The sequence below is a fragment of the Saccopteryx bilineata genome, chromosome 2 (genome assembly GCF_036850765.1).
Source record: "Saccopteryx bilineata isolate mSacBil1 chromosome 2, mSacBil1_pri_phased_curated, whole genome shotgun sequence".
Classification (NCBI taxonomy): Eukaryota; Metazoa; Chordata; class Mammalia; order Chiroptera; family Emballonuridae; genus Saccopteryx; species Saccopteryx bilineata.
The window spans coordinates 270,968,382-270,982,732 of record NC_089491.1 but is presented as its reverse complement, the minus strand read 5'-3'; the positions used below and the strand labels follow the sequence as shown (position 1 = coordinate 270,982,732).

The following is a 14,351-nucleotide window of genomic DNA, read 5'->3' as shown; positions in this document are numbered from 1 at the left end:
AAGGAAGACTTCTCTGATCTCCCCAAAGAGGGAAAATCCCTCTAGTATAGGCCCTCAGAGCATCATTTATCTTCTTCATTGTGATCCGCATTACAAGGAGCTAGTTGATGTGTTTGAGTTAATTGATCACTGTGTATCTCCTCACCTCTCTGTGGCAGCAGCAACCTTCCCTATCATTGGTCTCTAGTGAGTGTCTGAAAGAAAGCTGTTTTCCTATACTCTGCTCATAACACTTCTGACACAAAAGGTGTGGGTCCCCCCCCCACACACACACCAGCCAATTCTCCAGACACCAGCTGGGCATCCTACACTTCAGTTATTACATTAACTATCTGGAGTTAGCACAGACTCCAGTAGTTTAAGGGCTTGGTCCCCCAACTTCAGATGCCAGTCACAAGTTCCAGGTTGTCACCTGTGCTTCTGACCAATTGGCTATAAATTGGGGGGTTCCCGTGACCCCTTCCTGAAGTTTAGTCATTTGCTATAATGGCTCTTAGACCTCAGGAAACCCTGACTTACATTTGCTGGTTTATTATAAAGGCTATAGTAAAAGATACAGATAAACAACCGTAAGAAGAATCATGTAGGGCACGGAAGGGCCCTGAGGGTAGAAGCCTCGGCCTGTGGAAGTGGAGTGGACCAGCTCCCGGCGTGTGGACGCGCTTAGCAATCCAGAGGCTCTCCGAACTCCATCATTTAGACATTTTTGTGGAGGTTTCATCACACAGGCACAATCTGTTATTAACTCAGTTTCTAGCCTCTCCCCATCCCGGAGGACGAGGGAGCGGGGGCTGAAATTCCCAAGATTCTAACCATGACTTGGTCGTTCTGGTGACCAGCTCCCCTGTCCTAAAGTTACTCAAAAACCCACCAAGAGTCACCTCAATAGAACAGACTCTCTCATTAACCAGGAAATCCCAAGGGATTTAGGACCTCTGTGTCAGAAACTGGGAGCAGAGACCAAATATCTATCTTATGATGTCATAGTGCCTCAGTGAATATGTATATGCTGAATGAATGTCTGTGAACGAGCTGTGATTTGAGGATATTCTGAGAAAAGGAAAGAAAAGGAACACTTCATTCATTATGAATTATACATTACTTTTTATTATCATAACAGATTAAGACATCTACATTGCTAAGCTAGAATTAGGAAGTGTTTAAAAAAATGGCTTCTTAGAAGAGAAATGCAAGTCCATTACCAACTCCACATGAAATCAGTGTTACAAGAAAGCAGGTCTCTGAGCAGTTACCATAACAGAAGAATGGGTTTCAGCTCAGGAAGACAGAGCCTGCAAAATGTGGCTTTCCTTGGCACACCTTTGGCGACATTATTCTCTGCAGTTGACTAAAAACAAGAATTAGATGTGATGCATGTTATTGCAGGAAGTGTCCGACGTTTTACACACAGCCAACGTCACACATCACCCCCTCGCTTAGAGCACCTGTGGAAAGGTGAGGGCGAACAGTCAGTGGACCCAGCGAGTACTTGCCATTCCAAATTCTGACTCTACCGGGGCCCCTCCACAAAGTGACAGGAACTCACCGGCAATAAGGCACCAAAAAACAAAGGTACAGAGACTCAGAGGTCGTCAGAATGTAACTCTGTAGCTGTCAGCAGAATTCTGGGAGGAAGAATTTCAATTCTGAAGAAGTCATAATCCATTTTTAAAAAATATCTTGAAAAGGTAGCAAAAATGAAAGTGCAGTCTGGCCTAATTGATTCCTGAGTTGATAGCCAGATAAAATCCTGGATCACAAAAAAAGAAGGGTTTTTTTTATTTTACATTAATACAGTAGAAAGCTGCTGGTTTTTAAAAAAGTATCAAAATGGTAAATCTTAGAGTATGTATATATAAAAAACCCTCACAGATCCTTTATTAGTCACAGTGTTTAATAGAGGTCTCTATTTATTCTTTAAAGTAGTTGTTTAGAAATAGTCCACTCTAGTGCTGAAACCATGGAAAGAAGTCCTACAGGAAGATCCTAAAACCTGCGACTACCCATTTTTGTATTCTTAGAGGTTGATAGATAGAAATGGTTAAGATTTGGGTGTAGGTTACTTTTATTTTTTTGAGACAGAGAGAGAGATAGAGAGAAGGACAGATAGGAACAGACAGACAAGAAAGAAGAGAGATGAGAAGCATCATTGATTGTTTTCTCTTATGTGCCTTGACAGCGGGGGGGGGGGGGGGACTACAGCAGAGTGAGTGACCCCTTGCTCAAGCCAGCAACTTTAGGATTTTGAACCTGGGTCCTCTGTGTCCCTGTCCAATGCTGTATTCACTGCGCCATTACCTGGTCAGGCAGGGTGTGGGTTACTTTTTACGTAGCATCTAGATTGCATCTACTTGAACGGGCTGCAAAATGCAAAATGTTAAAAGCATAAAGGCAACCAGGTTTTAACACCAGCAGTTACTTCCATCCATAGAAATGTGATGCAATTGGAATGAAATGTATTGGGTGGCTTGGCAGTTAGAGTTGATGGATTCCCGGGCTGGGCTTGGTGAGTTACCTGATTTGGTCTGCAGCCTTCCTACAACTGCCGAATAGGAACCTAGTCCCTGGAGGGGCTCCTGGCTCCCGAAGACCTTTAGAACCAGGGAAGGTACAGGTGAGTCTGTGTCCCCATGAGTCTGGCTTGTTCTCTTGTCCTAGTTATCTATTGCTATGTAACAAAGTACTCAAAACTTAGTGACTTAAACAATTTTGTTCTGTGAGTTCACTGGGTGGGCGGCTCTCACTTGGGGTGTCTCATACAGTTGCAGACATATGTTAGCAGGTTCGGGAAACATCTGAAGTTTTCTTCTCTCCCATGTCGAGTGACTGGGCTTGTATGATTTGAAAACTGGGACAGGTTGAGTATCTTTTCTCTCCACATGGCTGCTTGGGCTTCCTCACAGCAGGGCAGTCTCAGTATAGTCAGACTTTTACCTGGAGGCTGGCTTCCTTCACAGGCAAAGTGTCAAGGGACAGGGAGTGGAAATTGCTAGCCTCTTACAACCAAGAAAACCTTGAAGTTGACACAGCATCACCTTCAGTATTGGATAAACAATCAGAGCTGCCCAGCCGCCAGGGGAGGAGGCATAGTCCTCAGGTCCTGAGGGACAAGTGCCAAAGAATTCATGGCCACTCTGAATCCTCCATGCTCTCCACCCAGGGCCCAAAGGGTTTGTTCATAGTGGGACATTATCCAAGTCTGACCTCATAATGAGCTGCTTTGTATTCATGGAGCTCTTTATGCATTAACAAGAAAGTGTGTGTACACTGTCTCAATTTTTCCTCCCACTATCTCTCTGAGATAGAAGGTTGGATAATAAGGCAACTGAGGTACAGAGGTTAAAGTCCTGGGATCACACAACTTCCCAGGGCCAGAATTGAGAGAAACATTAACTTGACTGTTAGTCTTGACCTTGCCCATGCTGAGAGATTCTGGGTTGCTTATTTACCCAGGTCTCTCTGCTCTCTGACACATGCCAAGCTATAGCAGCAGAAAGCATATGTCCCTTTGTCTGAAAATTTGGCCACAGATCTTTGCAGTTCAAGCTCAACGTCCAAGCAAAGGTAATGTTACGATGACTGCTCAGCTCTGTTCCATCAGTAAGGACTCTTGAAGCCACTGTACTGGCCTCTACTCTTGGGAAACTCTTTCCGGATCCTCCAGCGGCAACAGCTGGGCAGGATAGCAAAGTCGGCCAGGTCCGGGGAGCCGAAGCGCCAGGTGGCATAGCACCTGTAGGCACAGTGCCGCAGTCGGCTGTTGGTAGAGTCTGCGTCCAGCACCAGCAGGGGCTCCTGGTAGAGCAGGAGGAAGTGCAGGACACGCCTGGCCAGGATGAGCTTCTGGAATGGCTCTGAGGTGATGATGCAGGCACCTGGCTTTCTCCGACAGCACAGCTCCTCCAGGCATCGGAGGCCCTCGGGGAGCTGGGACGGGAGGCAGTTTCCGCACTGGCACCAGCCCGGGGTGCTGCCAGATCGAGAAATGACCTCTTCACTGAGCAGCTGGATCTGCTCTGGTTGTCCAGGAATGGGGGCTGGATCTTCGAGAGACAGGGGCAGCCTGGTCAGGTCTGTGAAGTCCATCAAGGGTCTCTGAAAAAGTCAAGTTTCCAATCCTATCAGCAATGAACAACCCCCCGGGGCTCTAGGTTCTTCGATTTTAATACTCACTTAGAAAATTACGTTTACTATCCCATCAATACTCTTTAGCAGTGGTCCCCAACCGTTTTTGGGCCATGGACCAATTTAATGTCAGAAAATATTTTCGGCCCTGGCCAGTTGGCTCAGTGGTAGAGCATCGGCCTGGCGTGCGGAAGTCCCGGGCTCGATTCCCGGCCAGGGCACACAGGAGAGGCGCCCATCTGCTTCTCCACCCCTCCCCCTCTCCTTCCTCTCTGTCTCTCTCTTCCCCTCCCGCAGCAGAGGCTCCATTGGAGCAAAAGATGGCCTGGGCGCTGGGGATGGCTCCTTGGCCTCTGCCCCAGGCACTAGAGTGGCTCTGGTCGAATGCCCCAATGCCCCGGAGAAGCAGAGCATCGCCCCCTGGTGGGCGTGCTGGGTGGAACCCGGTCGAGCGCATGCAGGAGTCTGTCTGACTGCCTCACCGTTTCCAGCTTCAGAAAAAACAACAACAACAACAACAACAAAAAAGAAAATATTTTCATGGACCGGCCTTTAGGGTGGAACAGATAAATGTATCATGTGACCGAGACAAGCATCAAGAGTGAGTCTTAGACAGATGTAACAGAGGGAATCTGGTCATTTTTAAAAAATAAAACATTGTTCAGACTTAAATAGAAATAAAACGGAAATAATGTAAGTTATTTATTCTTTCTCTGTGGACCAGTACCAAATGGCCCACGGACCGGTACCGGTCCACGGCCCGGGGATTGGGGACCACTGCTCTATAGTAACTCTCATGTGTTACGTGTAGATATCAGGACTCAGTCTTTTACGAACATCACCTCATTTAAGCCTTCGGAGAATCTCCTGACCGTGTGTCCTTATCTCTACAGTACAGACTTAGAGATGAAATTCAGAACAGCTAGCCCTCCGTGCAGACAGCACCTTTTCAAAGAGACCCTCTTGCCCTGACCACCCTGTCTAGGTGGTTCCCCTCTCCTAGTCGTTCTCTCATTGCATCGTGGATTCTACGCTCTTCGTAGTACTTGCTGCCATCTGAAACGATCTTTTCTATCAATAGGTTGACTTGATGGTTCTCCTGCATGCAAGCAGAGGCCCTGTCTGTTCAGTTCACTGGCCTATCCCTAGTGCCGAGGGCAGTACACTAGCACACACTAGGCAGCAAATATTTGTTGACTTAGCTCCCTGCTCTTCTTTCCCACCAGGCTCCCTCTTCTGGCACATCTGTTTGTTATGCTCCAAGAGAAGTTGCCATGATTGCCATCATTTATAAATGTCTGTTCTTTGTGACATATACCTTCCTTCACCAGACAAAGTCCGAGTCAAGTACCTTAAAAGCAAAATAGTTCTTGTACACAAATGTTCACAATAGCATACCTTGGTATCACAGACTCTTCGCCTTCAAAACTGCAAGACAGTCCGTCTCTATTGTTTTAAGCTACTTAGTTCATGGTAATTTATTACAGCAGCCATAGAAAACATACGTTGGTGAAGATGTCCAACAACCAGAACTGAAGGAGAGTGTGAATTAAAACACCCACGTAGAGGACTGTTTGGTAGGAACTCCTAATGTGAAACATATGCCTGCCTGGTGACTCAGCGGTTTCACTTTGGGGTGCCATATGTTTACCATAGCAGTGTCCTTGGCACGATCCCCAAACAGAAACGACCCAAATGTCCATCAGCAATAGAAGGGATAAGAAAATTAGGTATTTATAAAATAGAAATTGTACAACAATGAGAATGAACTGTTGTTCTATGCAGCATTGTGAATGACTCTCCCAAAAATAATGTTGAGTAAAAGAAGCCAGACACTCAACTGAGTATATACCATATGATTCAAATTTTATAAAGTTCTAGAAGAGGTAACCACCTAAAACTAATATAATACTGAACGCCAACTACAACTGAAACATTTTTAATTTAAAAAAGTATTCTAGAAGAGGTAAACCCAACCTTTGAATATAGGATAATGATGACTTTTAAAGGATGATAGTGATTGGATAGAGTAATAGTCACGTTTTTCATCTGGATGGTGGTTACATGTGTTTGCTTTGTTAAAATTTCAAGTATGATTTGTATGAGTTTCTAGATATATTTATATTTAATAATAAGTTTTCTTTAAAAAAAAAAGACTAAATGGTTTAACTTACTGGGACTTTTTCACCTTTGACATCTTGCAGACTTCTCCCAAGTAGCTGTTCATCCACCATCCTAATGTGGGATTCATCCACAAAGGACACATATTTTAATGTCTAGGGAAAGAAAGTTAAACAAGTTACCTTTTTTGTATAGTAGAATTATTAAGAATTGCATAGTTGAACATATCTAAAGGCAAGTGTCATTCCCATTTACCAAATAGATGGTTAAACAAGCTAATCCAAAACTCCTGTTAACCAAAAATGAATGATTTCTGAGTCTAAAAGTAAATCAGAAATGGAACCCATACTTCCCATGTGGACTCAGAGTATCCGCAACTTACTGCCTAATGTTTATAGGTGCCCCCAAGCACTGTATAAAATTTCTTGGTTGTGTTCCCTCAATTTAAATTACTCTAAATTGAATATCTCCAGAAAATTATACTACTGCTATTTAAATTATTTATATTTTCATTAAATTTCACCCCATCTTGGGCCATGAAATAGTGATTAGTTTTAGTTGCAAAGACGAATTCTTTTTTTTTTCTTTTTCTTTTTTTTGTATTTTTCTGAAGCTGGAAATGGGGAGAGACAGTCAGACAGACTCCCGCATGCGCCCGACCGGGATCCACCCGGCACGCCCACCAGGGGCAACGCTCTGCCCACCAGGGGCGACGCTCTGCCCACCAGGGGGCGATGCTCTGCCCCTCTGGGGCATTGCTCTGCCGCGACCAGAGCCACTGTAGCGCCTGGGGCAGAGGCCAAGGAGCCATCCTCAGCGCCCGGGCCATCTTTGCTCCAATGGAGCCTTGGCTGCGGGAGGGGAAGAGAGAGACAGAGAGGAAGGAGGGGGGGGTGGAGAAACAAATGGGTGCTTCTCCTATGTGCCCTGGCCAGGAATCAAACCTGGGTCCCCCGCACGCCAGGCCGACGCTCTACCACTGAGCCAACCGGCCAGGGCCGCAAAGACGAATTCTTATTTCAAGTTGTATATATACATACAATGGGCAGTGAACTGGGCATTCAGCTGCTGTAAAAGGACTGTAATGTTCTTAGATGAGGGACAAAGAAACCCTCTTTGTTGTTTTTAAGTATCAGAGATTTCTCCTCGATTGGGGGGCTCATGGAGTCAAGTGTAGAGGACCTGCTTAGTAAATTCCAAATTAAACAATCTTAACAATACAGATGAGCTGAAATTCCCATTGACTGGTCCCCATCCTAGACTTCTTTCTAGAAGGAATCTCTTCAAAGTGGTATCTCTTCAGTGACTGTTGTGTCATTTTCATTTTTGTGTGTGTCCAATGCCTTTGTGTGTGTGTGTGTGTGTGTGTGTGTATATATATATATTGGGTGTATATATATGTATATATGTATATATACACACAATATATATATAGTCCCCACATAGATATGTGTGTATAATACATTAGAAATACATAGAATATATATGTATGTGTTTATTATATGTATATACACATATAAATACATGTATAAAATACATAGAATTAGTTTATATGCATAGTTGTTTTTTAATCTATATCATACCATATACATTGTTCTGTAGTTTGCTTTTTTCCTCTCCACAAAGTATCTTGGATATTTACCAGCACCTATAACTTGAGGTTATTAATATGGGTTCAGAAACCAGCCTGCCTCTTCCCCTCTCACAGCCAAGGCTCCATTGGAACAAAGTTGGCCCAGGTGCTGAGGATGGCTCCATGGCCTCTGCCTCAGGCGCTAGAATGGCTCCAGTTGCAACGGAGCAGCGACCCAGATGGACCGCTACCTCAGTCTTTTAAACTGGTGCCTGGCATTGCTCTGTATGGATTTGTCATCGTGTAATGTATTATTCTCCAATTAGATATTTGGGGCAAAGTGGTATCTCTTCAGTGACTGTTGTGTTGTGGGGACACCTTGTATACGTGTGCTACCTGGGTGTCCCTGTGGCTGTTTCTCTGGGGCAGGTATGGAGACGTGGAAAGCCAGTCTGTACAGTCTGGTACATGTGGTTAAACACTGCCAAATTGTTCTCCTAAATCATTATACATTTTTTGGGGGGAGGGAGAAATGTACCCACTTAATAAGTCTGACAAAACTGACAAGCCCGGGAACATAAAAACTTGTTCTCCTATCTCGCCTCTCCGTTTTTGTTTCCGTTCTTCTCTAAGACAGAGGGCTTTTTTGTGGGTATTTTGTTTTTTGTTTTTTTTTTTCTGAAGTGAGAAGCTGGGAGGCAGAGAGACAGACTCCTGCATGCGCCGGACTGGATTCACCCTGGCATGCCCACCAGGGGGCAATGCTTGGTCCATCTGGGTTGCTGCTCTGTTGCAACTGGAGCCATTCTAGCGCCTGAGGCAGAGGCCATGGAGCCATCCTCAGCACCCGGGCCAACTTTGCTCCAATGGAGCCTTGGCTGTGGGAGGGGAAGAGAGAGAGAGAGAGAGAGAGAGAAAGGAGAGGGGGAAGGGTGGAGAAGCAGATGGGCGCTTCTCCTGTGTGCCCTGGCTGGGAATCAAACCCAGGACTTCCACACGCCCTGCTGATGCTCTCCTACTGAGCAAACCATCCAGGACCCCAGAGGTTTCATCTGAGAGCTGGTGGAATGGGGTGGAGTCCAGAGACTTGGCCACCGTGGGAGCACCCCTGTGATGCGGCCTCATGTGTGCACATTTTAGCATGACCTCACAGGCTGCCCAGCGTCCCGGTGCCTATTGGCACCCTGAGCCTCACCATCTTGGGCTCGACGACGGGCTCGCACTTCTTGCGGTAGTAGTACTCATTCACTGCGCAGCTCTCGCAGCACCTGCAGCGGGGGTAAACGTGGGACCGGCAGCAGGCACTCGAGTACGTGTTGATGAGCAGGTCGATGAACACAGTGGCCTGGGGAGAACCCACACAGGTGCCATGTGAGTGAACTCCTCTTTTGCCCAAAGCACTTTCATAAAGTATGGGAAAGAGGAGGTCTTACCAAACCGAAGTAGGAGAGGGTTGAGCCGATGTACACGATCAGCTGGATAAAGTCAAATTTTCCTCCCTGAAAACAGTGGGAAAGGTGACTTGGCTGAAATTCAGAGCAATGCTCTATAGCTCTAACATCTCATTGTTTCAGTTCTGGGGGCGGGGGGGAGTCTGGTGCTCTGACTGATAAATGCATCCAAGGTGTTCACGATGACAAAGACTGCAGAGTTCTGAAATCAGGACTCGTTTGTCCTGTGTCTGCCTCCCAAGATGTGCTTGAAAGCATGAATGTTTTCAACAAAGCAGCACTGGAGCCCACACACTGAGAGGAGAACCATTAACGTTGGTCTTTTCATTCATTGATCAGGTGAGGTTGCTAATCTGGTAAGATATAAGGAGCTGCCCTACACCTCATACAAAGACAGACTGCAGAGGATGATGCCCTAACAGAGGAAAACAGATGTAAGAGATAGAGGGAGGCAGATTCTTGATGATGATGTTTGGGAACCTGGATCCAGCCATTCCTGAAGCCTGAAGTCACCCTGGAATTTTTAGTTATGTGGACCAAAAATAATAATAATAAATTAAACCTTTTTAATCTAAGCCAATATGAAATGGAATTCTGTTACTACTGTATTTTGCAGAGGAATTTTTTTCTCTTTTTTTATACCTTTGAATATTATACCTTTTTTCCTATATCACTCTTGTACTCATCAGATAACTGTTCATGAACAGGACACCCCTCTCAGAAAGAAAAGATATTTCTTCCTCCCTCATACCCCACATGTGAGATGCATGGTGCCAGCTAAAGTCTGTCACCCAAACATTCACCCCTTGAGGCACTACAGCAACAATTAGGACATTGTCAAAGGAATACAGGCACCAGTGGCTGGGAGCAGAGACTTACGGTGCCAAAAACCAGGATGTCAAAACGAATCCCGAAGACTTTTATCAGAGTCCGTTTTTCAATACCGTATTCCTTGTAGTACTTGGCGTATCTGTAGGAGGAAAAGGGTCCATATTTATAAAGATCTATGTGAAAGTGCAGGTATTTTATAAAAAGAAAAATCAAAGCAGTAGCTGATGAAGTGTTCCTTGTCCATCTTCTAGCTCTGCTGTGGTCGGCTCTGGCCACCTGGAACCCAAGTGCCACTTCCCCACGCCACCTCCCCTACCTCCACCATCACAGAGTGATGAAAAGTCTCCTTTTTGTTTAAGATGACAAGGAACAACTTTTAACCAACACAGGAATAACAAAAAGCAGGGAGATTTAAAAAACAAAATGAAAACACTTTCAATCTGACTATTCCTTAAGAGGGAAAAATAGGTTTTCTAGAACAAAGTGTTGGGGGCAGGGGTGCATCTTAGATATGGATCACTGGCTTTGGGACAGGTACCTCAGCAATCTGTTCTGTCTCTGTTTTTTTTAGATTCTGTATTTGTCCACTTGGGAGCCATTACGACAGGGCAAAATGAACAACTAAAGTTGTTTACATCTCCCCTGCAGTCCAGCTTTTATGAGTGCATGAAAATCATGTCATGGACTCTCCAACCAATCCCGGGTTCATATCCCCAACCGCCTCTTTGACTTCATTCTCAAACATTCAGCCAATATTTTCTCTGCCTTAACTGACCCAGGGTCAGGTGCCTGGCAACCAACGACCACCCCTGTGGCCAAGAGCCTGCCACCTGACTTGAACTGGTCAATGTTAAGCTGTTGCCTCTGCCCTGCCTTGCCTTGCCTGCAGCAAACACAGTCAAGGCCCTGGGCTGTGCTTTCCCCTCCTCCTACCTCCAGACCAAATCTGGTGCTTACCACCCCCCCACCCCCCACCGTGGCCCTGTGTGGCATGGCATGCCCCTTCCTTTTTGGAAATGCAATAAAATTCTTCCTCTCATGGCATTCACCTTTCCGTGTCACCACCCAGTCAGTCACCTTGTAAACGAAGACCTAGGCACAAGTCACAATCACCCCAAATATGCATCTCTGTCACCAGTGCTACCTACAGTCAGGAAAAGTGCTGTGTTATATTTCTCATGAACAACTAGGGAGGCTTAAACCACAGCCTCAGGAAACTTTTAGCTCTGTCCCTTCCCTCTTTCCACCTTTCAGTGGTTGTTTTGAAAGGTGTATATTTTCTCTCTGAGTTATTAATTCACAATCTATTTATAGGTGTGGAGAGAAGAGAAGACAGATGCTCTGCTACATCTGAAACTTTTTTTTTTCTTTAACTCTCAAAATCTGATGTTGAGATTGGTTAGATATTTTCAGGCGCTTTAACGTGTTTCCGGTCAGGGAATTTTTAGTATCTTTGCATCTGATTGTTCTTATTCCGTGATAGTCCTTCTTCTGCTCTACTGAGTGACTTGTGTTTTGATACACAGCAAGCATGCATCTCCACCCCATGCTCTGGGGTTGCATTGTCTCTCTATGCAAGTTGGTTTGGGAAGGTTAGCACTGTACAGTATAAACACTTGAATTTCTGCTTTCAAGGTTTTGATAGAGGGAGTCTCAAGCTGAGTGCAAGAAGCACTTGGGAAATGTGTCCAAAGGCAGATTCCTGAGCCTTATGCCTGAAGGGTAGTTTCAGAAGGTCAGAGATGTTTCCAGGAATCTCTATTTCCAGGAGAGGTGCTAGGTGGTTTTGGTGCAGTTGGTCAGTGGGCCACACTCTGAGAAAGAGTAGGCCCTGGACAGAGATGTGTTTTGTACACTCTAATCAAATGGGTTGAACAGTCTCCCCCAAAAAGATACAGCTAAGTACCTAACCCCTGAACCCATGAATGTGACCAGATTTGGAAATAAAGCCTGCAGATGTAATGTAGAATCTCAAGGTGAGATCATCCCAGATTTCAGTTGGCCCTAAATCCAGTGACGGGGGTTCTTGCAAGAGAAAGGAGGGGGAAAGCTAGAACAGAAACACAGAGGAGAAGGCCATGTAAAGATGGGGACAGAGAGTAGAGTGCTGCAACCACAAATTAAGGAATGCCCGGAGCCATCAGAGCGAGAAAAGACAAGGAAGGATCCTCTGCTAGAAACTTCAGAGGGAGGATGTACTGCTGTCACCTGGATTTTGGACTTCTGGCCTTCAGAACTATGACAGAATAAATTTCTGTTGTTTAAGCCACCACGTTTGTGGTAAGCGGTTCCAGCAGGCCCAGGAAACATGCATAACACACACACACACACACACACACACACACATACACACACACCCATTCTGAACCAGAGAAGTGCATCAGGCATTCGCTACGTCCTGTGAACTGAATCCCATGTCCACCTAATAAGGACTTTTGCCATTGACATCTTTTGGTAAAAGACAAAAATTCTGTAATGTGATCAAATTCTTCAAATTCCTATGTTTTAGAAAGCTTTATTTTTTTCATCTACCTCCTATCACCTATAACTGCCTTCTCTTTTGTGTGGCTGTTAGAAAATAACTCATCCATTACCCATCAGATCCGGGCAATTTATTTTTGGCTAGAGATTTCTTCTGGTGCTCATTCCAGGCAACAAACACTCTAACACTTTGTTCTAAAAGAATATTAATATCATAACGCTCTCCGTTGTTCAGAAAGCTCAGATCTCACCAAGAGCTAACATTCTTAGGCTTAGCTCGGGGACTTGAAGGACGTTTGTTAACATCTGGTCAATACATTTGCACTGCATGCTTCTGCTGATTGCTAAGAAAACAGCCAGCGAGGGTGGTCAGGGGACCACTGATCGCATCCTCTCTTCTTGCTAAAGGCCGTAGCCTATTCAGTAGAGCAGCAGGGGATGATCCAAACGTTACCTAAACTTGGAGCGGGTTTCAGAGCCCTGGATGAAACTACACAGTCCCGGAGGAGACAAACGGCCTCTTGTGTCTTGATCTCAACCAGCCTTACATCAAGGGCTTCAAACTCAGATGCCAACAAGGACCCAGTAGATGACAGAAATGCACCATGCAGGCCAGGCATGAGGCAGTAAGGAGTGGCGGGGACAGTGGCAAACCAAAAACCATGCCCTTTCTGAAGGGAACCCCACTAGTAGCTCCCGCTGTGTGCTGCTGGGTGGCCTACAGGCTCAGAGTTGTCAACTGATTTAACTTCTTGTTTTCCAAATAGTTTAATTTTTCAAGAAAAGTAGGAAATTTAGGTTTTTAAGTAGAATGCCTCGACTTTCAAAACATCATGAAGTCCAAAACCAAAAGATAAATAACTAAAAACATAGTTGAAGGCTGCTTCTGATGTCGCTTTAACATGTAAGAAGAAAATACTTTTGGGTGCTAGGGAGTAATAGTCTAGACTAGCACTCCTCAAACTTGACTGCACTCATAAATAAATCTCCCGGGAACCTTGTTAAAATGAAGATTTAGATTCAGTGAATCAAGAGTGGAGCTTGAGAATCTGCATTATAACAAGCTCCTAGATGAGGTCCGTGCTGCTGGTTCCAGGAATACACTGAGCATCGAGGTCCTAGATCAGCAGTTCTCAACGTTGGGGTGTGTGCATCAGAAGCACTTGGAGGGCTTGAGAAGACCATCCCCAACGTGTCTGATCAGGAGGTCCAGGGTAGAGCCCAAGAATTTGCATTTCTAACAAGTTCCCAAGTGAGGCTGATGCCGAATACGGCACTTTGAGAACCACTGGTCTAGACTGTTAATACCCAAGATATCCAGAAATGGTAAAAATTTTTTGCAAGTTGATTCCCCTAACATGGGCTCCTGCCTGTGAAGTTTTTCTTCGTCTTCACTAAGAAAGCACAGTCCTCAGGAGAGTCCTTGATGCCGACGGTAATTCTACCCTGAGCTTGGAGAAACCTTCCCTGGTCATATCTCTGGCCACCTCCTACCTGCCACATCACAGTATCTTGTCTGATATTCTTCGCAGCATTTACCATCATCTGAAATGGTCTTGTCAGAGCTGTTTACTTTTTCTATTGAGGAATCATTTACTATAATAAAATGCACAAGTCCTAATGGTTCAATTCCGTTCAATGAATTTTGACAAATGACTACTCTGTGTAACCTATACCCCATCAAGATCCGAAACATTCCAGTCCCTCCAGAAAATTCTCTTGTGCTCCTTTCCAACCAGGTCCTTTTCCTCCTCCCCTTCCCCTACTAC

General features: G+C 45.1%; 1 protein-coding gene across 6 annotated transcripts in view; it reads right to left on the bottom strand.

Annotated features, from left to right (window-relative positions):
• Positions 1–1,092: 1,092 nt before the first annotated feature.
• Positions 1,093–14,351, bottom strand: part of P2RX7 (purinergic receptor P2X 7) — a 39,235-nt gene continuing 25,976 nt past the window's right edge. For 4 of the 6 annotated variants that reach the window (XM_066260614.1, XM_066260616.1, XM_066260613.1 and 1 more), the window contains 5 exons: positions 10,150–10,240; positions 9,253–9,318; positions 9,015–9,164; positions 6,300–6,401; positions 1,093–4,095 (listed from right to left, as the gene is read on the bottom strand). In XM_066260614.1, the coding sequence (XP_066116711.1) occupies positions 3,598–4,095; positions 6,300–6,401; positions 9,015–9,164; positions 9,253–9,318; positions 10,150–10,240 (907 nt within the window). In that variant the 3' untranslated portion in view covers positions 1,093–3,597. The remainder of the gene's footprint in view (positions 4,096–6,299; positions 6,402–9,014; positions 9,165–9,252; positions 9,319–10,149; positions 10,241–14,351) is intronic. The other 2 variants (XR_010729302.1, XR_010729301.1) reach the window with 2 other exon arrangements.